Raw genomic sequence first — 26,154 nt, forward strand, 5'->3', positions numbered from 1 at the left:
TTGTCCTTGAACGTAGTAGGCAGCGCAGTGTACGGGGAGCTGTAGAAAAGTTTAGTTCCTGACAGTCCTACTGACAAGACCTTCTCAGAAATAGAGAGGGTACTAGAACAACACTTCAGCCATGTGTATGCAGTAATAGCCGAGCGTTGCAAGTTCAACAAGCACACGCAGCAGGAAGGAGAATGCGTCAAAGACTTCATGACGGAGCTTAAACATCTGGCGCGTAATTGCGAGTTCAAGGTGTTTCTAAATGATGTCTTAAGGAATCGACTAGTGGCAGGATTGCGCGACCAAGAGACTCAAACGATTTTGTTCGCAACGGGAGACTTAAACTTTGAAAAGGCGTGCAAGATTGCACTCGAAAAAGAACTTGCTGAAAGGCAAACAAAGGAGCTGCAGTGCCAGGCCGAACGCTCGACCGACGTAAATGTGGTTCGAGGGAAAGTGGAAACAACAGCCAGGCCGTCGGGGCGTAAAAAAGAAAATGGGCACAAGCAGAACATTTGTTATCGCTGCAGAAAAGGGCACGGTTCAGACAGGTGCTGGTACCGCAACGCGAAGTGCCGCTCATGTGCGAAGACTGGGCACCTACAAACGATGTGCCCAGAGCGAAAAAGTAGTCCAGCGAACTATGCTGAAGCGACGGACGAAGAAGCGGAGGATTCCCAGACATTTCATGTCGTACTATACGCAATAGATGGAAAGTGAGGATAGAAAGTTTCCGTGCAGATTGAAGGGAAGCCAGTTTCTATGCTTTTGGATACGGATGCAGCTGTCACGTTGATGCCTGAAAGTGTTTTCAAAGAATCGTTTCCGCGGACTGAATGCAAGCCAACAAGGTCAGTTTTGAAGACGTATACAGGTGAGCCTGTAAAGCTGCGAGGAAAGGCGACCGTAACCGTTGAGCATAACGGCTGCAGAGCTGAGCTTCCATTGCATATAGTAGAGCACCAGGCTAAGGCTATGCCTACATTTCTAGGCCGGGATTGGCTAGAAAGTTTGCAACTTGACTGGAAAAGCGTCAGTGCTATTACAGAAAACACTGATGTCAATTTTCTGCGCGAAATATTTCCGGAAGTTTTCCGCACAACACCGGGAGTAGTTTGTAATTTCGAAGCCAAAATAGCCATAGAACCAAATTGTACGCCTGCATTTTGCAAAGCCAGGTCTATGCCTTTCGCTACTAAAGAAGCAGTCGGCGAAGAACTTCGGAAGTTGGAAAGTCAGGGCATCTTAAGAAAAGTTACCACCAGCAAGTGGGCGACTCCCATCGTACCGGTTCCAAAGCGCGGTTGCGGAATCAGAATTTGCGGTGACTACAAAGTAACAATCAATCAAGTGCTAAAGACCGATTGTTACCCGCTCCCGCTACCTGAGGATTTATACTCGATGCTAGCCGGCGGTAGGGTATTTTGTGTGCTGGACTTGTCCTCTGCGTACCAGCAAGTGCCTCTCAGTGAAGACTGTAAGCCACTGCTCACGATAAATACACATCAAGGCTTGTACGAATTTCAAAGGCTTCCATTTTGAATTGAAAGCGCACCAGCTATATTTCAGGCGATGATGGATACAGTTCTACAAGGAATTCCCAACGTCAGGTGCTATATAGACGACATCCTCACGGGCAACAGTGCAGAAGATTGCTACAAAACTACCACAAGAGTTCTCAAGAGATTTAGCGAGCACGACATAATGCTGAAAGAGGAAAAATGCAAGTTTCTTTTCGTGATTCAGTTGTCTACTTAGGCCACAAGGTTTCGAAAGAGGGCACATATCCCACGGCTGAAAAGATAAAAGCAGTACGAGATGCCCCAGAGCCCAGCAACATCACAGAACTGAGGGCTTACTTGGGTCTTCTAAACTTCTATAGCAAGTCTCTGCGGAATTTGGCAACTGTGGTAGCCCCTCTTGATGAGCTTCTTCAAAAAGATCACAAGTGGAAATGGACGCAGCAGTGGAAGAAGGCTTTCGAAACAACTAAGGAAATGATTTTGAACAGTGAAGTATTAGCCTTCTACGACGTCACAAAGCCACTCGGACTTAGCTGCGATTCTTCCGCTTACGGCTTGGGAGCTGTGATTTTCCACGAAATGCCAGACGGAACGGAACAGCCTATCGCATTCGCGTCTCGCACTTTAACAAGCACCGATCGGAACTGTGCTCAAGGGGAAAAAGAGGCGCTCGCGCTCATGTTTGGTTTGCGACGGTTTCATCGTTACTTGTATGGGCGCAAATTAAGCCTATACACCGACCATTAGCCGCTTATCGGGCTTCTTGGGTGTGATAAACCGCTGCCATCTTGAGCAGCTGCACGAATGCAGAGATGGGCACTGGCGCTAACAGCGTATCAGTACGATCTCAAGTTCAGGAACGGCAAGAAGATGGAAGTCGCAGACGCGCTGTCACGGCTACCACTCTCGACAGCTTCAGGCAGCAACGAGCCGGAGTGTTTGGCTGTTTTTGACGCAACCCCGCTAACAGCTAAGGTAGTCGCTCGAGAGACGAAGCGAGACCCCATTTTAAAATGCGTTTTAAGCTACGTTCTTTTGGGATGGCCAGGGCAATACTTTGAAGAGATGCGACCATTTTTCATACGCAGAGATGAACTGTCTGCAGAGAAAGGGTGCGTGACTTTGAACAATCGGGTGATCGTGCCAAAAACCCTGCAAGCACTTGTGCTCTCGTTGTTGCACGAAGCTCACCCAGGGATGACTCGTATGAAAATGCTGGCACGGGCATACGTGTGGTGGCCTTCCCTCGACAAAGACTTAGAAGAAACTGTTCACAAGTGTCAAGTTTGTCAAAGCACTTGTCATGCAAAGTCGGCAGGGCCTCTGCAACCATGGAGGTATCCAACAAAAGTATGGGAAAGGATTCACGCTGATTACGCTGTAAAAGACAGTGTAAATCTGTTAGTTCTGGTAGACGCGTATTGTAAATGGATTGAAGTGTTCGTCATGTCATCGACGATAGCCGCTAGAACCTTGGGAAAACCGGACACAGTGTTCGCAGCCTACGGCTACCCCGAAGAAATTGTTACTGACAACGGCGCGCAATTCACCTCGGACGAATTTGTCGAGTTCATGAGGCACCGGGGTATCAAACACACAAGGACACCTCCGTATCATGCAGCTTCGAATGGAGCCGCAGAAAGGCTCGTACGAATGACAAGAGAAGCTCTCCTAAAACAGGTTCTCAGGGATGAAAATGCTGGAGTGAAAAGTACAGTACAGGGCCGCCTGAAAAAATCTTTTTTCTTCTATAGGAACACCCCGCACTCGGTGACTTTGCGGGCGCCTGCTGAAGTTTTTCTCAAGCGCTTGCCGCGAATCACATTGTCTCTTCTCAAACCAAGTTTTGCAGGAGACATGGCGGAGCGCCTGAGACGAAACACGGAACATCGGAACGACCAAAGAGGATCCGCAGAGTCCTTCCTATTCTCCGTGAGTGATGAAGTCTACGTGAAAACCAGACGTGGTGAGCCTGTATCGTGGCAAGAAGGTACTGTTGAACAAGTTGTAAGCCTAGTCACGTACATGAGTAAGGTTCAAGGGCGACTGCAATTGACTCATGTTGATCACCTGCGGCAAAGAAAAACCAGTATATTGACTGAAGCCACCAATAATGCGACCGCACTAACCGGTCATGTGAATGATGGAGGGATCGGTCTAGGAGGATTGGAAGAGCCAAGGTGCGCTTCTTAAGACTTGTCTTCTCAAGAGGTCTTTTCCAGATCCCCGCAGCGTGGAAGCGCTGTGCAACTTTGTCCAAGGAGAGATCCTACTCGGGTGACCTCATTACAGCCAAGGGACTCCGCCCACGAGCAGACCCCCCGAGCCCTGTTACCAAGACCACCACAAGAACCACCAGCAGTTGCAGAAAGAGGGTGTCCAAGGCGCATCGAGACCGCCTCTAACTGCACAGCAGGGGAGGAGCCTACCCTTACAGGCAACCAGACATCACCAGTTGTATTGCGTCGAAGCACCCGTGTGCGAAACCCTCCTGAGACATACACTACAGAAGACTTCAGGAAGAAGAGCAGGTAATAATTAAAATGACTTTTTGTTCACTAAGAAGGCAAGAATTTGGTATCAGTTATCAGTTCAGCACATGCCTGTGACGTAGGACCGTCAATGCTATAAAAGCAGAGGCGCTCTCGAATAAAGCACATTCATTCCTGCCCTGGCTTCCTGCGTCGTCGTCTTTCCTTGGTCACTACAGAACAATATATATTTTTGTAATTTTATTTATTTTTGCTTCTTGTGTATTATTTTTGTTTTCATATTGCGCATGTGGTTTTTTAACGTATGTGGCTTGGAGTCACATGCTTAACGCCTCTATTCTAGATAATTCGAGGTTGCACTTAGAGATGCCATGTGCTGTCATCACGCCTGTGCATGTGCATTGTACGTAGTTTTGTATTCCCTACGCAGAATCACGGTAACAGCTCGCATTTACCTGAGAACGCTGTTTGTACCTTGTATCCTGAACACATCTGCATTTCATTTTATTCTGTATTCCAATATGCCTGTGATTGAGAATGATTTATGATGCGCTGTGTAAGTTTTATTCAGCTCAGATGGTGCGGCCTCTACTCCTAATATGGTGTTTTAAGGCTGTGTATAAAATGTTCATGTATACTATGATGTACTGTACTCTGATGAAGGCTGGTCCACCAGCCACAAACGTTAATTAAACACGCCTTCCAAAAAGTTCGTGCATATCTTACTTCGGGTCCTGCGTGCTGAACTTCGAGAAAAAAAAAAACCGCTCCGACATATATAAAAAGTCATATCATGAGAAGCCAACAAACGACACTGACACCGAGGACAACATAGGGGAAATTACTTGTGCTTAATAAATGAAGTAAAGAAACGATGCATTAATGGAAATCAAAGTGGATGAAAAAACAACTTGCCGCAGGTGGGAACCGAACCCACAACCTTCGCATTTCGCGTGCGATGCTCTACCAATGGAGCTACCGCGATGCTGTTTGCTCATCCACTTTTCTTGGGTATTTAGGTGTCCTAGTAGAACCCTGGTGTATATATATATATATATATATATATATATATATATATATATATATATATATATATATATATATATATATATATATATATATATATATAGACGGAGCAGCCATGGTAAAACAGAATGAAAAAAGGGGCTCGTTTTCATGACAATAGCAAACTACTGATTCCTCTCTTATTTTATGCATCCATTGCTCTATGAAGGCTGGCAAAGCATATTTATTTCGGAGCATTTTCGTCCAAGAAAGTGCACAATCACTCCAGTACGGGCACGAATACAGTCGATGGATGACAAACGTTTACGTAGAAGAACGCAATCAAAAAATAAATTAACTACTATTCAGCACTTTTTTCATTGGTTTTGCATTTCAAGTGCACTGAACCGCCATGAGGAAATCCGGCACCGGAAAAAACTTATAGTGCGCTTAAGCTTCGCCTTTAAGAGAGGAACGCGATATCGGTATCGGGGCCCCGTTGATGCCTTCACCGACAAGGGATATTTTTCGACACGGAGCCCGATAAAGAGAGAGAGAGAAAGCACTTTATTTGCACCCATCAGGAAGTAAGGGTGATCGGGGCGAGACGCAGCTCTCCCTTTCACCGTCTACCTCCCCCCTAGACATCGGCCGGAATTAGTTCCTGGGCTTGACCGATGACTAGTTTTTGGGCTTATTCTTCCTGGCTATGGAGGGAGGATTCCCATGACTCTTTATTTCCATATAGACTGTTTAGTGCTGGACAAGCCCAGAGCATGTGATTTAGGGTCGCTATGCCTTCACAGTTTTTGCATTTTGGAGAGTGCACCTCAGGATGCCATTTGTGTAGGATATACGGGTTTGGGAAGGTACACGTCTGCAGTTTTTGCCAGATTACTTCTTCCTTCTTTGTGAGAGATCTATGGGGGGTAGGGAGGGTTCTCCTGCCCATTCTATATTGTTCTAGAATTTCTCTGTATGTAGTTAGCTCTCGCTTTTTAGACAGGGAGTAGTCTGCCTGGGCTTGGGCCCGGTGTGTGAGTCCTCGGGCGACCTCGTTGGCGATCTCGTTCCCTGTGAGTCCCCTATGGGCGGGCGCCCAAATTATTCTAATTAGGTCGTTGGGTACGTTCTCCTTGCGTACCTGGAGAATTTTGCCGGCCTCTTTGGACACCTTGAAGGTGTCATAGGCATTAATTGCAGTTTTAGAATCGGTGATAATTATTCTGGTTGATGGGTTTGTGATTGTCAGGGCACTCGCCGCCATCTCTGCCTCCTCTGGTGAAGAGTATCTCACGCTACAGCTCGAGATTAGCTCGCCTTTGTCGCTCGCTGCTACTGCAGCGTAATGCCCTTCTGGGTACTCTGCCGCATCGGTGTACACTACCCCTTGTTTTTGGAGGAGGGAGCTTTTGAGTCTTTGGACTCTGCTTCTCCTGCGTTTCTCGTTGTGTATGGGGTGCATGTTTCTTGGGAGGAGGGGTATTCTTAACCTGTTGGTAATTTCTTTGGGGATGGTGGTTATCCCCTCTCGCGATTCTGGGCTCTGGTAGCCCAGTTTCCTAAGGATGGATCTGCTCGTTTTGCTGCTAGTTAATCTGACATATTGTGCCATGAGTTTCGCCTCGCACATTTCCTCTAGGGTGTTTGACACTCCTAGGCTGAGGATCGTCTCGGTTGATGTGCACGGTGCTAAACCTAGGGCTGTTTTGACACCTTTCCTGATGAGGATGTCTACCTTGTCTCTCTCTGCTTTAGTTGTCTTCAAGTACGGGATAGCGTAGGTGATTCGGCTAATGATGAAAGAGTGGACAAGCCTAAGTAGGTTCGCCTCCTTCATCCCCGCATTTTTGTTTGCTATCCTCTTGAGAAGCCTGCAAGTTTGGTTGGTCGGGGCTTCTAGTCTGTTTCTCGTTTCGGTGTTTGTCCCATTTTGTTGTATCCACATACCCAGTATACTGATCTTGTCCACCCTTGGGACCGGGATGTTGTTGACCAGAAGCTGGATATTGACCTGCCGCTTGCCCATGATTAGCATCTTCGATTTTATAGATTCGATTTTATGGTGGACCGCTGTCCAGAGGGTCCACGATGACGCCATAAGGCTCGGCCTGGCGGTGCCGACGTGGACGCGGCCCGCCTCGGTCTGAGAAGACCGGGCTTCAGGACACTAATAAAGTTTTGTGAATGAATGAATGATCCCGGCAGCGGTGCGGGGCATAGCGATGGCTCATACCCCCTTGAGGCAGAGGCTACAAGCAGTGACTCATCAATGGCTCATACCCCCGGAAGCAAACAAAAATGAAATGGCTTGTAACTCCGTAACATTTCGCACATTTGGCAAAAATTGTGGGCCACGCTTCCTCCTGCTGTACTTACCCTTAGAAATGAAAGTGATGTCGTTCTTGGCCTCAGAATTTGGATTGAAGATTTCTGCGGCCTCCTTACCGGGTGTAGACTCGGCAGTTTCGTGAAGGGCGCCCTCCTGAGCATCCACCATGAGTTGCAGAAAGTCTTCCTGGCGCTAAATAAATAAATAAAATAAATAAATACTAAAACGGGGCGTGATTTCAGTTGAAGCGCTATAATAGCGCTGAAAATGTACCTGGTCGCAAGCTATATGGTATCGGCACGTTCATCGGTTTTCCAACATCTGCAAATGTCCTGCAAAAACTAAAGCGTGTTGCAATACTATTTACTTGCGTGAAACTGGCCGTTTGGCATCGATATTTATAGCACGCACAGATAAACACGCACGCCACATGTCTTGTTCCGCGGTCTGCGTTTACGCACACAGACGATTCTGTTAACCATACTTGCGACCAACGTTGTCTCGCTGACCACGTGCTGTTAATTTATCCTATCCATTTCCATCCCATATAGCTTGCGGAGTCCGTTACAGGTTTTGAAAAACATTTAAGTTGTCCTAGAATAAGTGATGGGCAGTATCGAAGATACGTGTACCTTAGATACTATCGTCGATACTCTGTGCGCATTTTGTATACGTATCATGATAGATCTGGCAAGATAGGTAGGTATCCGTATCTGTATTTCCGATACATGAATGAATGTATCGTTTATCTTAGGATACAAGATACTGGCTATCGCAACTTCACCGTGAAAAACTATAAAAGTTGGTAGAACTCCGCTTTTGAAGCTTACACAGCGGCCACTAAGCCACCCAAATAAATCTAAAGGCAGCGACATCATTTTATCTTTCCGCCAGAGCCCTCCAGTGAGGGCAGCGGATGAGGTGTGCGCGTCCCGATTCGTGAAGCAGGGTCACGTGGTGGCACTCGCGCCGTCTCGACCAAAACAGGCGCGCGAACGAATGCGCGGAGCCGACCTTTCGTTTTCTTATATTTTTTTGTTTTTAGTTGCGAGAGTACCACGACAACTGCTTGCAGCCACACTACTGTGCTGCGTACGCCAATGCGTGCGGCGTCTTGCTTGCAAATTCTGATGCCGCTGTAGTGTCGTTATCGATGTTTCTTTTATCGAAGTTATGAAGTCTGAAGAGGGCAAGAATGGGGTTGCCTTGCGTTCAGTGGCTTTCACAAATCAGCGATTTGAAGGATTTCGTGGATGTAAGTTCGGCTCTTTCAACCAAAGCACGGATGGCGCGGCTGTCGGGAGACTTGCGCATAAGACGGCTATTCTGTGTACGTGATTGTTGCTCGCAAGCACCAAAATCCATTTTTTGAACTACGTCATTTAAAATCTTTTTGGGCTACACAAGTTTTCTTGTCGAAGAAAATCGTAAAAGGTTTGCACGTTAGTGGATATGTCGCTAACGAACGCTTTACGCCAGCGGACAAGTAATACATGAAAGGTCACTTCCGCTTTATGTGCTCTCTGTATACACGATGTGTCATAAGAAATGTCGCTACCAGCGTTGTTGCTGCTGTACACCTGTCCGGTTATACAGTATTGCGTAAATGGTAATACGTTTACGGACAAGGTAAAACTCCACAGCTGTGCTTGTGCCATCGTGCAGAGACTTCTTATTCACGTTCTTGTAATTAGATGGCGACCCCCTAGCCTCTCGGCAAGCAGACCAGCGACTCGCATCAACTACAAAAGCGACAAGCAAAAACCGCCGACAGCGCACCGTATAAAGAGGTTTCATGTTAAGCAGGCAAATCAACCCCAATAAACTGTTTCGCCATAAAAGTATTGTACTTTGAGCAAGAAAGACAAAAGTTTTGAGATACTAATATACATTTCATTAAAATCAAACAAGGCTGGTCAGAGTTAAGAAATTTCCAAGCATGCATTTTTGTGAATACGCGTTTGCTGCTACATCATATAGATCTGTATTAAGAAATATACGTATGTATCGAAGTGTCTTAAGGTACAAATGGAAAGTATCGTATCGGATACAATAATTGTGGTAGTATCTCGTATCTGTAACTAAAATACTTGTTTCCTGAGTATCTTGTAACTTATCATAACACAATTACGAAGTACCTTTGCCCAGTCCTGCCTACAATACTTTCGTTGTTCAAAGTGATTTGAGCATCGAAATTTACAAGCAGGTCTTGCTTACGTGATGCTCATCCTTTCTCTTTTGGATGATGTTCACGGAAACGTCCTTGAAGTATTGAAAAATTTCCGAGTTTAATGCCTTCACTTTCAAAGCCTTCATTAAGCCAGGGAAGAGAACTGCAACGACACGTACGTACACATATGATTAAACTTTACGAGATTCATTTGGCGGTTATGGTTTTAAAAACGACAAAGTCGTCTTTAAAAATATTAAAAACGGAATTATATTCATACACAGCATCAGCAGAGGCAGGGTAACTCCGCTAGAGAATGCTTTCCTTGCTTTCGTCACAAATTCGTTAGTGGCGTCGGTGTGAGAGTCCAACTTCGTGCCGAAAGCGCATTTCGCGATGACATCCAGAGCATAGTGACCATAAAACCTGCAGGACAACACAACATTTTAACCCCTTGAAATCTTTTGTACATATAGTGGAGACTGCATTAAATATTTTTCGTTCAAATAACCTCTGACGTGGTTACGTGAAATATTATTTCCGCATATAAAGTCGGATGCATGTGAAACTGTGTGATAGTGCTTTATACCGCTCACACACGGGTACTCCAAATACCTTTTGACGAGGGCCACCTACCGTAAAAGGGTTCACACAAAGTGATACAAAACAGGGATATCTCCTTTTCCGTGAAGGTCCCTTGCAGAAGGGGAGATATCTGAACTTCTTCATGGACCTAAAAGGGTAGCCTATTGCGCAGCTCTTCAACAACACAAAACTTCAGAAACCTCATTTGGTGCCTTGTTAATGATTTTAGTGCTTGTAAATCATTAACCGATGATTACGATATTCTCTAATGGGAAATTTGAGCGCTTTCATTTCGTATAGATTGACTGGCGCGGACAATCGGTCTGGTGCGGCACATTGCAAACGGAGCGAAATGTGGTGCGACTGCTTCACTAGTCGGGAGATCGCGAGGTGCAGCGCGTGGGTGACGGATGGGTGCGATTCATAGCAGCCGCCGCAGACAGACCTCCGCTCACGCAGCGCTTTGTTTTTATACAGACGACGCGCGCTACTCCCGTGCCATCTCGTAGCCATCGTCGCCGCAAAGCCCGTCTTGCGAGGCACGTGCGACGCTTTTCTTCTCACGCTTTCCTGATTCCCTCCTCCTCCACTTTACTCCTCGCGCTCTCTTCACGATCGCCGTCTTTGACCTCCCGCTGCACTCTGCGTTCGCTTTCATCTCTCGCTGTGTTCGTCTACTCGGTTATGAGGGACAGCGCCGACGCTTCCGCAAGAACTTACGCCTAAATGCGCGCTAAAGCAAGATTATAGTTAGCAGTAACGCGATTTCACAATATACACCGTATTTTTTTCGCATTTTGTCTGTCTCAGTTTAAAGAAGCAGCGCATGTGCTTTAGAGTGTTACTCAAGACATGTAAAGGAGACGACACTGTACCAGGTGTCAGCGGCGAAACTCCTGATAAGGGGTCTTTCTGCGTAGAAGAAACGTGTTATCTTCAAATGACTTTAGTTTGCCCCTGTGTGAGGGGTATTACTCATATTTATTCCGTCAGGTATCGTGAAAATTCACACCAAGTTGGTCTAGACCGTTGTCGCAGGCGACTAAGAGCGCCACTGAGGTGAGTTTCGAATAGTGTGATACGAAGTGAAAATTCGGGATGTGGAATTAACACGTCGACATACCACATGACGTTACATCTTCGTTGTTGTGTCAAGGCTAAAAAATAAATAAATAAAATAAGGAAATGAGCGAGAGAAAGAGAGAGGAAGATAAAAGAGCGTCCTTTTACGACAGGAGACCTGAAGAGCCGATTGCTTTCTACGCGTACGTGGAAATATTGCTTTCAGTACCCAACCATAGTATATAAAAGAAAGGGAAAATGTTTTTTACGGTAGTAACACACTTTAGAAGGATTATAGTTTGGGCTAGTCGGTTTTCCATGAGGTTGAGTGGTGCAGTCGTTCGAAGCAGGAAACGGGACATAGGGGAAAACGCTTGTTCTTGTTTTCATGTGTGCCTTGTCCCGCTTCGTGTTGCACCACACAATAGCATACCAGTTGGTTATAAGAACTGACTTGAAAAGTGCTAATGTCCTTGAGCTGTCTTCGGGTCCGACTAAATTAGGGGTAGTTTTGAAGCATTCTTATAGGTAAGCATCATGGTCGTAAATAGACATTGTACTAACAGAGCCATATTTTCGAAACATTGTTATAGGTAAGGGTCATGGTTGTCAATAGACATTGTACTAACAGAAGCATATCTTCGAAACATTGTTGCAGGGAAGCATCATGTCCTAACAAATAGAAATTGTACTGACAGAACTATAGCCAGGCGAGTGTTTCGACAATTTTCTTCTTCACTGCTTGTCCCTTACAGTTACACTTCTTGCGAAGGAGACGTTTAAAACTGGGCCACGTCTATTCATCTTGCCTTATAGAATATTGCCGCCAATAAAGTCGGTAGGCTTCTCTTTGCTTGCGTTTAGTGCGACGGCAGCTCCACCGCATGTGCGTGACGTCACGTTCTGAAGCTTTGCAGTAGCAACCCTCAGCTGATGTTCTCAGTTCCCGCTTTCGTTAAAGAAAGTCTTGTAATTTTACAGATGAAAAGAAACAGAGTATTCAAGAGTTGCACTCCAATGCTGTTGCCCTCCAGCTTCCCCGAAAAACAAAAACAAAACAAACGTAAGTAAGGAAACGTAATTATTATTTTTGTTTTGCTTGTAGGTTTGCTTTTTGGCATTGCGTTCTCGGAAAAGTGACGCTATCGCTCTTTCATTCGAAAGGTCCACAAAATAACGAAGTTGGAAATGACAATCTTCACAAGGCAAGTGAGTACATGACTCAACCGGGACTAATTAGCTGATACGCTAGTAATGACAAGTGGACGTCTAGTTAGGTATCCAGAACGCGCTGCAGTAAAACGTAAAACATGTTCTGTAGGCTTGTGCGCTTTCGGTATGCCCGATACATGTGGGCAGTTGTGCAACATTTGCTGCCATTGCGTGTCCACCAGTTCCATTTTTGTTTTGTGGCACTCACGATTAACTTACCAACATGGCACCTTCTACATATTGCTTTACATGGTTGCAGCTAGTAAGCAACCACTAGGTTTCACGTAACAGGGGACCCAATAGAGAGAGCAATTTTCAAAACTTAAGCGATATTTGAACTTCAAGAAACACTTACTGCTTGACATCAATGTCTTTTTTCTGCTGAGCAGCGTTCTTGAGGTGCTCCGGCGTTATCTCGGCACACGCTTGGATTAGTTCATTCATCTGGAACGCATTCGGTTTGCGTTAGCCATAGAAGATATTGTTTTTTGAACGTTGGAAACGAAATCATACACAACCATCGAAGTGGGTACAGTTTGCCCTTTCTTTTCGCTTCAAAGGGTAGGTGCGAGCAGAAAGCATGTTATCCACTGTTGTTATTACCGCAATACCACCAGCCATAGAGATCGCTCACCCCTCAAGGCCTGTACGTATTTTGACAAGAAAGAACGGACACAGGGAGGGACAAGTGGCCTTTAACTCGTAGCCGATGCAAATAATACTGATAATATTAAAAAAACATACATAAGAAAACTTCGAGAGTGAAGCGTGATGGCTTCACGGGAGCTCCCGAGCGGCGGCCAAACAAATTTTAATGAAACTCGTGACCTCATCGAACCCCTTGTAGAGTGTTCGCACGGGATAGTATTAGGACCGATGCAGCGACAACGAGAAAGTCAGTGCCGAGGAAGCACGTGACACGAGCGCCCAGTGATAGCCAACGCTCGTGTTTTTTGCTATATATGTAAGATACGCATATACCTCGCTTCTGTTTCTCGCAATGTTCACGGCATACGGACCGAAGTCACCCCGCACCAGTAAATATAGGTGGCTAGGCCCACACACTTGTTCAACGGGCGCAATTGCGCAGCCCTGCTGCGACACTGCCCAGGCGCGCGGAAACCTGCTAGCATACGAGCGTGCGCTATAGCTACGTGCGTTCCTAAGACAAGCATGACACAAAAGAAAATAAAAATGCTGAAGTACGGCCAAAGTAATGCGCCCGCAACGTACAGCCAAGCTTCGGGCGTGTGTCTCAAAGACATATTGGGATCTGCTGTTTCGGCATAGATATGGGGAAATTGTTAGCGCACTTTGTGACAATGTTTTACTTAAAATGGGAATAGGTGGCGTCCACGTGATGGGAAAGGGGTTGGTATATCACAGCACGGCGAATTCGATGTGATGTGGTGCCGTATAATTTCCTTTCCTGGGTGCACGCGCATCTGGCGAATGTGCCTTGCTGTTCCTTTGAGCACTCTATTTCGCCGACCCCTCTTCTGAATGACAAGGCAGATGCCATTCTGATTAGCATGCCTATCCAATTTCCTCTCGTCACCTCTTTATTTGTCTGGGGCAGTGAGAAGTCTAAATTCATTATGGCAGTTTCCACAAAAACACCACTGTCGCGCCGTCTTGGTAAAAACTTGCTTACGCGTGCCTTTCCGCCATATTTCACTGGCTGTGGGAGTTCGCTCTATAGAAAGACACTAAAAAGAAAAACAACTTGAGCTGTACCAATTAATGCTACTAATAATAATACAAACGAATGGAAGGAGGTGGACGCTACCTTCGTTTTTCCATATACCTGCTCGCTGTGATATCGTCGATTTTGACGGCGTCTGCTCCAAACAAGTTGATTTCTTTTTTTTATCAATAAAAATGACTACATTGTATTCTGAAAGACCCAAAGACTGAACTTTGCAAGCCTGGAGAACTTTACCGCGCCTCAGCGCCTCGTATATGAGCAAATATTTTTGAAATGCGTGATGCCACACTGACATACCAGCGTTGGAGTTTCGTAACGAAATTAAAGACAAATGTAACTTTTACTACCATCATGTTCTCTTCTCATAATCGACCTGTAACCGCGAAATGAACGTAAATGAAGCTTTGAAAGAATACTTACTAAGTCTAAACTAACTTACAGTTTCTTTCAAATGTTTTAATGTGTCTGCAAGAGCCAAATCAAACGCACCAGCGCTTCGGTTGCAAATGAAGAAGGAGGTTGGGTAGCGAAAAAACAAGCGGTGGGGGTGAGTGGGGTTGCTGCGACAGAGTGCTTACTCGCGTGCTCGCACATACACCTTTCTTACCCTGCGGAGTTTTCCAGTGGTGAATGCCGGACTTGCTGAAGGTCTTATCTTTCTCCATCGTTCCACGGGAGCAATGGTCATCATGTTGTCCAGAATCGGGTCGAAAAATTGCAGCGGCTGTGGTAATTAAGGGTGCAGATGAAGTACGAGGAAGCGCAACAATACCTACAGTAATTACGGTTGCACTGCGGCTAGCGTATAATACGAGAGCATTAACATTTGGCAAAAATAGTGTGGCATCCGTTTGAAGGGACGCTGCAATCAACAAGCTGTGCCCCTAATCGCAGGCAGACATTAGCACTGCTTATGATGGCAGGCAGGCTGTATGAAACATTCGCACATGCTGTATGTATATAAAAAAGAAAATTCCTGCGTCGAATGACTTGTCAATTTCCTCAAAGTGAAGAGAGGATATAAAAAAACATATATGTCAGCGTTTTATTTCTTGGCGATCGGTCTTGCATATAAAGGCGCTGTACTCCTGCGACGAATAGGCGTTCAGCTTCTACCATTATGGTGTAAATGAAGAGAATTAACCAAAGCATGATTCAAAAATAGCGCGCATGCATATAGCTTGGTGTAAATGGAAATATGTCGGTTTTAATCCTTTGGTTCACGAGGTACACGTTTTCTTTCACCAATTCCGTCTAGTGGGGGAGGCATGGTAATAAACAAGTGACATCGGACTGTCAATAAGTTAAGCCCTGGCATACTGAACTCTCTATTTCGCTATTTTGCCAAGGAGACCGGCATGTCTGACGGTATGTTCCACCAGCGATGACGAAACAATAGAGTTTCCTTTCTTGTAATGCCTGCAGCCAGTACTTAACTCGTGCATGTCTTTTGGGCTGGTGATTCAATTTTTCTGTAATGAAAGACACGATATGACTGACTGTAAACGAATCCTAAATTTCATTGCTCTGTAATGAAAGACACGATATGACTAACTGTAAACGAAACCTAAGTTTCATTGCTCTGTAACTATGAGGACTAATTAGAAAACAAGCAACGCATCATCCTGGTACCTTGAATTTCTTTTTCGATAATGTCTACAGCGCCTTAGATTAAGTATGTGCAACTTACACCTGTTTAAGAACAATCCCTCATAACACGCGACTGAAGAGGAGCTGTCCTTATATCTGCTCTGTTTTTATTTTAGTTTGAAGTACAATGGGGGATAGTGTGGTGCCATCTTCTTTCTTTCCTTTAGAGCTCTTTCGTGTGTATCATATTTCTGTGCCCGGAAACCTCACTAACATTCCATATCACTCCTTTTTTTGTTGCTATCAAGCGTGTACACCTATGCACTGGCCGCGTTTAGGTGCCTAAGTGCCACGTAATTGGTGATTTACGCGGAATTACGAACCGTCTGTGGTGACATATTTTTTTTTTCTTATTTGGGCATGTATACGCATTTGTTTTAGCTTACCCGTCTGTTGCAAAGCAGTGGAAAGTCTTTGACAAGCATCTGCTTCACGAGTTCTGGCTCACCAACCATCAGAGTCGGTTTCCCTCCTTCGTAGGTCCTGCAGATGTCAAGAGGCAAGACGCAAGCGAGATGTCGGTTCTTCCTTACACATATAAGGCAAGATATTAAAAGAAATTATAGCACTTACCCGAAAACTCTGCCAAACTTCTTGTAGCGCTGATCATCTATGTCGTGGAGAGGCTGCAGCAAGATCAAAAGGGGTAGGGGAAAGGGGAGAGGGGGCAAGTGACGGAACAGTAGTTGCGAGTACAAGTGGATCTGTTTCATCCATTTCAATTAACAAGTTTTGAAAATTTTGCTAAGACACTTTTCCTAACATCCAACCCCTAAGCTAGCGTAACCACCAGCCGTATATAAAATCGAAATCTTCCGTTTACGATAACACCTCTATATCGGCTAATACCCACACGATCACATACGACTGTAGGATATCATATCGTGCGTTTGGTGCCTGTGTCCTTATGTTTTTTTTTTATGCGGCGGTCACAGTTCACAGGTTAACCTGCAGCATTTCCTTCTGTTGAGGTTCTCGATTACGCTGCCCTCGAAACATACAACGATGTCGCAAACGTTCCCTGCGAATCAACTTAATATTGGCTGCAGAAGGGCAGCGGATTGGGCGAGTTGGTGTTCTATGGTAACAATAAAATTCAAACAGCGCTAGACGACAGGACCCGAAACAGGAGTTGGTGACCCGCCGCAGTTTCTCAGTGGCTATGGTGTTAGGCTACTGAGCACGAGGTCGCGGGATCGAATCCCGGCCACGGCGGCCGCATTTCGATGGGGGCGAAAACACCCGTGGTTTAGGTGCACGTTAGAGAACCCCAGGTGGTCGAAATTTCCGGAGTCCTCCACTACGGCGTGCCTCATAATCAGAAAGTGGTTTTGGCACGTAAAACCCCATAATTAAAAAAAAAAAAAAGGAGTTGGTGTCCCATGGTAACAATAAAATTCAAACTGCGCTAGACGACAGGACCCGAAAGAGGATCAGCGCTGTGTTTGTCTCCTCCTCTTTCGGGTCTTGTAGTCTAGCGCTGTTTGAATTTTATTGTTAAAATTGGCGCGCGACTGGCTGCTCGAGGCGAGTATTCGCGGTTGTGTTCATTCGCGGACGGCTTTCACGCTCGGAAAAGCACTTTTATGTAGCACGTATTGAGCAACAAAAGCTGCATCGGGAGTTTCTCATGTCGTTCCACAATTTTCACATTCACACTTTTAAACTAAATATAATTGATAAGTTGATTAATTAAGACTGTTATCTAATTAGGCGAAGCGCAAAAAAAAATAGTCTGAGTATCTCCAAGTGACAGCAGACACCATTATCATGGTTCTGTCCAGCTACGTAAAATTAGCATATCTTTAAGGTTTGGTTCAAGTGAAACGGCCAGTATACAGTACGCAGTCTCTTTCAGTGTAACTGCTGTGTAGACGGTCAATGTATTACAAGCAATCAGTGCACCATTTCGCCACATCTGCGCTATTGCTGTGCAAATGCATTTTAAAGAAATCACTTTCCGCCAAAACTATCAGGAGTGACTGGCACGGCACCGCAGCATCAGGAACTCGTACGGAAGCACGCACTCGCCTATAGGAAAGTATGAATGACATCCAGCTCACCTTGAAAAATATTCGAATCGTTGGGCCGATAACCAAGGAAAAGGCTTCTTGAGCGATATTCTGTTTCTTCCAGTAATTTCGGTTCCTTGCCGCATACCTGACAAGTCACGTAGAAGTTTCACGTGTATGGGCGAGCAGCACTTCAGACATCTTTGAATTGAACATTTAATCTGTTTTTGTGCACAATGTGCATTAATTGGCGTCACTCATTCCTCATTTTATAAGAAGCGAACATCCTCGTTAAAATGCATACGAAACATTCAGTGCAAGCATACGCAACACAAATTGCTGGACGATAGTATGATTGTAAAGAGAGGAGCTGCATCACCAATATTATCGCCCCCAATGCATCAGTGCAACGTGTAGAGTGTGCAAATCTGTGCAACAAGATTAATAAGAAAGCAACTGAAGTGACGAAATCAACAATCACAACCACAAACACGACAACAGCGGCATAAGGGCGAAGGCAGAGCCGGAAGTGACTTACAGATAAAGCAGAATGACGGCGGTTGCCGCAAGCAACAGCCAGGCCGGCAGAGCAACCAGTTCCATCGTAGCGTCCTTTGGGGTGTGAGGTCGAGTGTAGGCGCGAGTCAGCAGCTCGCGCACCTGGGCACTCGATTCGGAAGCGAGCACAGCCGAAGCGAGGAAGATGCTACTCTCGCTATGCGCGTGTTCCGCACAACTGCCAACAGCACACGGCGCACCGCTTCAAAACGGGTTTTCTTGTATCGCCACTGCCGAAAAGCGAGACAGCGATCTTGGCGCCGAGAGGCGAGGAAGAAACGAGAGAGGGGGGCGTGTGTTGACGTCTACGACGAGGTTGACGCAAGTTTGCGTCAGGATAACCTTTCTCGGTCTCATATAGAACTACTGTCACCTGCACGCTGGATCGGTGAACGCAAGCATTCCACGGCGATCTCCAAAACACGCTCCCAGTCGCGTGTTCCGTACCGTGGTTATATGACTGAGTGGTCTGCAAGGATAATCATTTCAAGGCCATTCCAATAATCATTTCAACAATCAAGGTCGACTGAGTAAACGACCCCGGATGGACGCAGAGCTTTCAGTGGCGAGGGTGCGGAGTGGGGGCACCCTGTTTATGTGTAGCCATTGCGCCCTTGCATCATCTTGGCGACACGTGTCAATGTATGTCTTTCGACACGCAAGAATATGAAAACCACTAAAGGCGTGGAGACACGGAGACATCCCACCTTTGCTATTTACGCTTGCGGAACACAAGCACGACAATTCTGTCGAAAATACACCAATTTACGCTTCCGTCTTTATTTAAATCGTGTTGTTTATTCACTTTCGTAATTATTGCGAATGCGTAGTACAGATACTGTTCATTAGTGCGAGATAATGCAGAATTTTGCACATATCCGCCAATAAATGCGCGCGCGCACGCACACACACACACACACACACGCACACAGCTTCAGTGATGCAAAGCCACCTGTACAGAAAGTTTGAAAAGCACGTATTCTGGGCGGCGTAGGCACTCTACGGGGGGTGTGATACGAAGGAAAAGTGCCCTACAAGACGCATGAAACTAATTTGCGTGTTTTGTTAGTTTTCTTGATTTCTTCAAGCATAGCACCCTGGTGTCTATGACCGCAGCGATCACTCGAACTGAGAACTGGATTTGTGCTTGTGTAGCCTGATATGCAGCGCAGTTGTAATGAAGTGCAACTGCAAAATGTGAGGACATGGGCGGCAGCACGTACGCGTGTGCCATGCTTGATTGCGACGCTGTTCTTTCAAGCACGGTTGCAACATGATGCAATTTCTAAATAAATGAATGGAATGAAGCAACGTGCAGGCAACCCAGATCTCGCATCGGTAGCAATGAGGCATCATAAAATGAAGCTGGCATTTTGAATATATTGAACTTTGCACCTCCTTCGGTTTTTCAAGTGCTACCATTTGACTCCACTTGGATTTCTAATGGTTTAAGTGAAAACCTATTTGATTTGTATAAACCAATTTAATTGTCCAGTTGGATTGGCGAAGCAAAGTGGTGAGTCCAATTGGTTCCTCAAGTTCCCATTTGGGTAACTGGATATTTGTGATTTCGAGATTCCCAACCTGGGCCATGAAGTTCATTGGCAGGTTCATTAACAAAGGTGTTCATACAAGATGCGTTCTGAGAGCGTCAGGAATTGCCTTGAAAGAGTTTCTGCGAGATTATTTTAACTACATCATTTCTATGTTAAGCAACATTTTTTGCGGTCTTAAATGCAATAGAAAATAAGAATTATTAAGTTCACGCCAAGGAAACAAACTTAAATGTTTCTATAAAGAAGCACTACCAATGAGTGTGCCAAAAGCGTCGGTGGCCGGGATTTTTAGTGGCGTCGTTTGGAGGCCGATTAAGAACACCGACGTTACCACGACGCTGCGCGCGGGTCAGTGAGAAATAAGGACTCCGTGATTTCAGCTGGTTACTTGTAATTATGATGAAGTATGTGCAGCTTGCGAAGTCACGTCGCTTAAATTTCATTTCAGACAGAGTGGTAAAGAAAAGCAGACACCGACCACGGAATTAAAACTCTGAATGATGATGAATGTGGTGTTTTGTGGCGCAAGGGCCAAATATGGCTAAATGACACCAGTATTAAAACTAAAAAAAAAGAACGACTTGCTCTAAAAGAAACGAGTCGTATAACGAGCAGAAACGAGTCTCAGTGGTCACTGGTAAAGTTTGCATGGAATATGTATCTAAAAAAAATGTGGCGCATACAGCCTGCTTAGACAGAAGACCTTAAGCAGCGTTGCTATGAAGTCATGAAAAGAAATTATTCGGCAAATGCTATCGCTTAGCATGCTGAAACGTATGGCCATGTCATTGACCGGGATAACGCGGTGAGAGCAAGCGAATGGCACGCCTCCATCAGGAATCATTGCGCAGTCACTATACTGCGCAGACGCTCAATCGCAATGACGACATACTTCCGAGTGCTCACGCACGTTTTTAGAAACTAAATATTTCATAATAACTTCACATGTAGCCATTGAGATCAAGGCTCCCGTACTGCAGCCGAAGAGTCAGATTTCTTTTTTTGGCTTTTAGGTTTTAGTTTAGTGGTCGGTGTCCGCAGATCTTTATCATAATCATTCCCGACCAGACAAGTTTTCGTCAAACCCTCGATTTCACAGCGAATATAGAAGTAAACAGAGAAAGAAAAATGTTGGGCTTAGTGGCGCTCGGTCCAGGGCAAGAGGATATGCGTGCTCAAGAGAAATAGGCTTGAAGTGGTCGTCAGTGCTTCCATCGTTTGTCCTGCGTCAATATTTATTGTGCTTACTTTCAGTGAAGACTGTAAAACTTCGCACATTCGTTCTTTAAGCGGTCAACTATCAGAAAGCGCAGTGCAACCAATCGCAGTGAACAGCTCACCTCATACCCACCATGGTTGCTCGCTCGGTGGCTATGGTGTTGGGCTGCTCAGCACGAGGTCGCGGGATCGAATCCCGGCCACGGCGGCCGCATTTGAATGGGGGAGAAGCGCGAAAACACCCGTGCACTTAGATTTAGGTGCACGTTACGGACCCCCAGGTGGTCAAAATTTACGGAGTCCTCCACTACGGCATGCCTCATAATCACCAAGTGGTTTTGGCAGAAAAAAGCCCATAATTTCGGCTCATCTTATTGCATCCACTGCCAGAAACCACCATCGCACGTTGGTTGTCCTCACTGTCATAGCAGTTGAGGCATCATCTAGATAAATATTATGCTAAAAGACAGAAAAAAAAATAATGCTCAAAAGCAACGTTACAAGGGCCCGGTAAATGATTAAATATCAAATGGCAAAGGGAAACTCGTAGGTAATGATGCTGAATTTTATTTTTATCGGTACATCTATTGGGCTGCGTAGTTTGTACATACACAATTATTCATGCAACTTGCGCCAAACGACGGTCACAAATCAAACGCGAGAACCCTAACTGTTCCGTTTGTAATGGCTTTCGAGCCTGTGCCGGAGGAATGAAGAAGGTTATGTATTTGTTATATATATTTCCCGTAATAAGAATTCAGTTGTTAGTTCCAGCGTCGTCCTTTCGTCTTGCAAGTAGACGTAGTGCTTTTCGCTGGTTTTCACCTTCCTTCATAGCGGGCTTTCGGAGCTATTGTAAACTTTACAAGAGTTTCGTGCTCATTCACATTTCATGTTGGAAGGCGTGCAGCTTGGAAGTGCGTCTTAATGGTAAGCGCCGACGCACGCTTCTTAAGCAAACTATAATAGTTCGAAAGAACGAAAAGTATAGATAATATGCCGGTAAAAGTGAAACTAGGAGCCCCAGTCAGCCATGTGCTTTACACCAAGTGCCTCCTCCCTTCCCCTGAAGAAACGACCAACAATTAGGGAACAAGAAAAGGGGGACTGAGGTGTAAAGGGTGGGAGAAGAAGCAGCCATGCAGGATAAGGCTTTCTGGAGAACGAGGCGCAGGAATCGAGTGGGGGAAGGCCGACTTGCCCTCTCCACACTGCCGCGGCAGATAGGTGGCCACGCAGGCAGCTCAGTGAAGAAAAAAAAATAACAGGGGGGGGGGGGGGGGGGGGCGGGCGAGGTGGGGAAATGACTGCTACCCAAAGCCTTCACCCGCACCAGTAGCTGACCGCTTCTGTCGTCCCTGTGAGTTGCCCCGCGCGGGAAACCTTTTTTTCCTCCGAGCTACCTCCGTGTACGTCGCGCTGTTTATGCGGCGGCATTGACACTGTAGCCAAGGCAAATACCTGGTAGCGAAGCTTCCATAGAAGCCCATACGTTCAAAACATGGGGGTTCATCGGCGGTTCATGAGGCTGAGCGTCATCTGTATGAGGAGGGAACACTTCCGGCGGAAGAAAAAATAATGTGACGCCATATCCGTTAAAAAGAGAAGTGACGTCATTTTGTTTTCGAAGGCCGAAATTTGTTTTGCTGGCCTGCCATTAGAGCTATATATTCGAATGCCCCACCATTCGACTTGATGGGCGTTTTGAGCTTTCACCGCGGAAAGCGATGCAGGAAAAGGCCAGCCGTACGGTTGTCGAAATCGCACCCCTGCACGAAAAATGCTTTATTTGGAGGCCGACGAAAGCTTTAGGTGTAAAGTGCTGGTCCTATCGTCGGACACCAAGCGCGTCGGCCAGCGCAGTCGCACGAAAACAACTAAGCAATTATATGGCGGTCGTAACTCTCTACTTTTGATTGAATCCGTTAAGAAACGATGAAGCTACCCGCGTCCCCAAATTCAGACAAACGTCGACAAGCAAAACAGTACAACGTATTAGGCGGACGTATTTTAACAGGTGAACTTTACGACCGCGCTTTTCTGCACATTTTAAGACCTGCATTGCATTGCGAGTGATAGCGGCGTCAACAGGGGAGGGGGGGAATCTCCGCATGGCTGCCATTGGTTGTTTTCGAGCAGACGCTCTTTCGACGCTAGCGCCAAGGTCCCCTTCAGTTAGGCCCTAACCATGGCGCTAACCAATGGACGACGCAGAAGCAAAATGGCGGCGCACACGATTGTTTACGTTTTCATGGCAACAGGAAGAGCAGCCTAAAGTCCCTTGATAATTTGAAAGTAGCGACACTCTTTGAACTTTGCCGCCGCCGCGCGACCTCCTCGCCTCCTCCTCGCCCTTGGCGCGTTACCCCCGCGGTAACCAGTTTTCTCCCCGTTTTTCTGCGCGACGATTGGTCTCCCTGCCGTTGCCCTTGGAAACGCGCGGATATTGAGTTTTGCTTGTGTTTTTCTTTTTCGTTCGCGCCATTTTCCTCCTGAGCACGGCTGGCTCGGCGCTTTAGCTCGGCGTAGCGAACATTGTACGCCGTGTTTCCTGCTCTATGGGCTAGCGCTATGCCGGGCTGTTGCTCATATAACTGCCGCAAGAAGGTGGTTATGCCGTTTTCTGAAAGCGTGAAGGAAAGCGTGGCGGCTTGCGCAGGAATAAGTGGCTGCATGACATTGGCCGAAAGAACTTTGTTCCGACAAAGAACAGCGTTGTTTGCGAGCTGCTGTGTGTTTCTTATAGCTCGTAGCAAAGCATCCCGTAATGCTGTATTTTTTTTTTCGTTCTTCCGGCCTGCTCACCAGCGTTTTTGTTGCGGTTGTCCTCAGTATGCTTAATATTCCCCTCGCACGTCGCTAACTGTTGTTATTCAGTCGGAAGTGCAGCATTATAGATTCTGCTTTGCGCCTTGAAAAAATTAGTGGCAAGTATACCCGTGGCATTGCAGGTGATGAGCGTTAGCTAGTCAACATTGAGTTTTTTTTTGTAAATTTTAAGGCGAAAGCCTTTAGATCTCTATGTTTCAAGGTCGCGTTATAAACTGGAAGTATCACGTGACCCAAGGAAGGCCAGAGGTGACCCAAATCATGTCCACCCCTGTATAAGAGAATGATTACCCAAGTTAATTAATGAATCATTAGTGATTGACATAATGTGGATTAGGGAGGAATAATGTTGATTAGAGTGTAAAGAAGATTAAGGTGGATTAGAGTGCCTTAAGAAGGATTAAGATGCATGAATAAAGATTAAGGTGGCTGGAGGAGGATTAAGGCGGATTATGGTGGGTTTAGGTGAAGGGTTGATGAAAGGGTATTAAGACCGATTAGGATGCACGAACTAGGATTAGGGAGGATTAAGGTGGATAAAGTAATATTAAGGTCGATTAATGATATTAACATTACATGATTTTAAGCAAATGATTTTTAAGGTGAATAAGGGTTGCTATAGGAGGATTAAGATCGATTATGACGGATTAGGGTAGATTAAGGTGGATTAGGGATCATGGAGCTGGATTAGGTTTGATAGAGGTGGATTGGGGTGTATTAAGGTAGATTGGGACTATTAAGCAGGATTAAGTTGGATTAAGGTGCATGAATAAGGATTAAGGTGGATGGTGGATGATAACGGCGGATTAGGATGGATTAGTGTTGATAAAGGAGGTTTAAGACCATATATGGTAAGCTAAGGTGCATTAGGGGCGATGTAGGTTGATTAGGTTGTATTAAGGTGGATTAAGGAGCATTAAGGTGGATTAGGGTGGACTAAGGTGAATTAGGGTTCATTGAGTATTTATCATCATACTAAGACCGATTAGTCTACCTTAATGCTCCTAACTGACATTAATCCACCGAATCCACATTCATCGACCTTAATCCACCTTCATTCACTTTAATCCACCATAATCCACGAAAGTCCTTCTTAATGCACCCTAATCCACCTTCATCGACCTTTTTCTACTCTAACCCTCCTTAATCAACCCTACTGCTTCCTCATTCACTTTTATCCACTATAATCGTCCTCAATTCACCTAAATCCACATTCATCTACCTTAGACACCCTAATCCTCCTTCATTCACTTTAGCCCACCATAATCCTCCTTAATGCACCTTAATCCACCCTCATCCTTCATGCACTTTAATCCACCCTAATCCACTATAATCTTCCTTAATGCATCTCAACGCACCTTCATCCACGCTAATCCACCTTCATCGAACTTAATCCTACCTTGTCCTCCTTTATGCATCTTAATCCACTTTCATCAACTTTAATCCACCTTAACCCTCCTTAATACACTCGAATTCATCTTAATCCAATCACTAATAAATCATTACTTTGCTAATCATTAATCATCTATGCGCGGCTCCACATGCTTTGGTTCGCTGCCCGCCTTCCTTCGGTCACGTGATATTTTCTGTAGCTCACAACGGGACCTTGAAACAGAGGTCTAAGGCATTCGCTTAATAAGCCACACACAAAGGGATGTGTCACAAGCAATACCAGATCAGACGCACGAAGTAAAGCATCCGATCATGTGGCAGAAAAATTGTCTGGAGTATAGAACTCGCCCCAAAGCTCCCTTTACATCGGTATGCCCCGTTCATACGGCTCTAAGAAAAAACCAACCTCCTCATACACGTTGCCTCCAGCATTATCGATGCTGCTACTAGCATTTCTCAAAATTTTCAACTCCAGTGGGGCGCGCAACTGGCCCAAAATAACACGCCTCCATAGAATACTGCGGCCCGTCCGCGGGAGCCCAGGAGGAAAAGCGCGCCGTGCGCAGCCGGCGGGCGAGGAGAATCGAGGAGGAAAGCGCCGTGAGGAGGAGTGTCGCTACTTTCAAATTATCAAGGGGTTTTAGAGCAGCCGCGCGGCGCCTCCTCTCCCAAACGGTTTCTGTTTTCTTTTTTTCTTATTTTGCCGGCCCGCTCCGCCCACATTCCCCTTTCCCCCATGCCACGCGCGCCGCTTACTTTTTTTTAAATTTTTACCTGTAGGAGGCGCGTTTTCTTTTTTTTTTATCGCGCGCGTGCTACGGCGCACCACGCGCCAGCTCGCAAGCAATGCGCGCGCTACGCC

General features: G+C 45.8%; 1 protein-coding gene and 1 pseudogene across 1 annotated transcript in view; both read right to left on the reverse strand.

The window, feature by feature from the left end:
• Positions 1 to 16,210, reverse strand: part of LOC126529857 (cytochrome P450 3A8-like) — a 32,205-nt gene extending 15,995 nt beyond the window's left edge. The window contains exons 1-7 of the mRNA XM_072288139.1: positions 16,114 to 16,210; positions 14,685 to 14,801; positions 12,725 to 12,813; positions 9,791 to 9,936; positions 9,558 to 9,673; positions 7,388 to 7,532; positions 6,153 to 6,286 (exon numbers count right to left, since the gene is read on the reverse strand). Coding sequence (XP_072144240.1) covers positions 6,153 to 6,286; positions 7,388 to 7,532; positions 9,558 to 9,673; positions 9,791 to 9,936; positions 12,725 to 12,813; positions 14,685 to 14,801; positions 16,114 to 16,182 — 816 coding nt within the window. The 5' untranslated portion in view covers positions 16,183 to 16,210. The remainder of the gene's footprint in view (positions 1 to 6,152; positions 6,287 to 7,387; positions 7,533 to 9,557; positions 9,674 to 9,790; positions 9,937 to 12,724; positions 12,814 to 14,684; positions 14,802 to 16,113) is intronic.
• Positions 16,211 to 16,296: 86 nt separating this feature from the next.
• Positions 16,297 to 26,154, reverse strand: part of LOC140218435 (uncharacterized) — a 47,440-nt pseudogene continuing 37,582 nt past the window's right edge.

This window comes from Dermacentor andersoni, chromosome 5 (assembly GCF_023375885.2).
Source record: "Dermacentor andersoni chromosome 5, qqDerAnde1_hic_scaffold, whole genome shotgun sequence".
NCBI lineage: Eukaryota > Metazoa > Arthropoda > Arachnida > Ixodida > Ixodidae > Dermacentor > Dermacentor andersoni.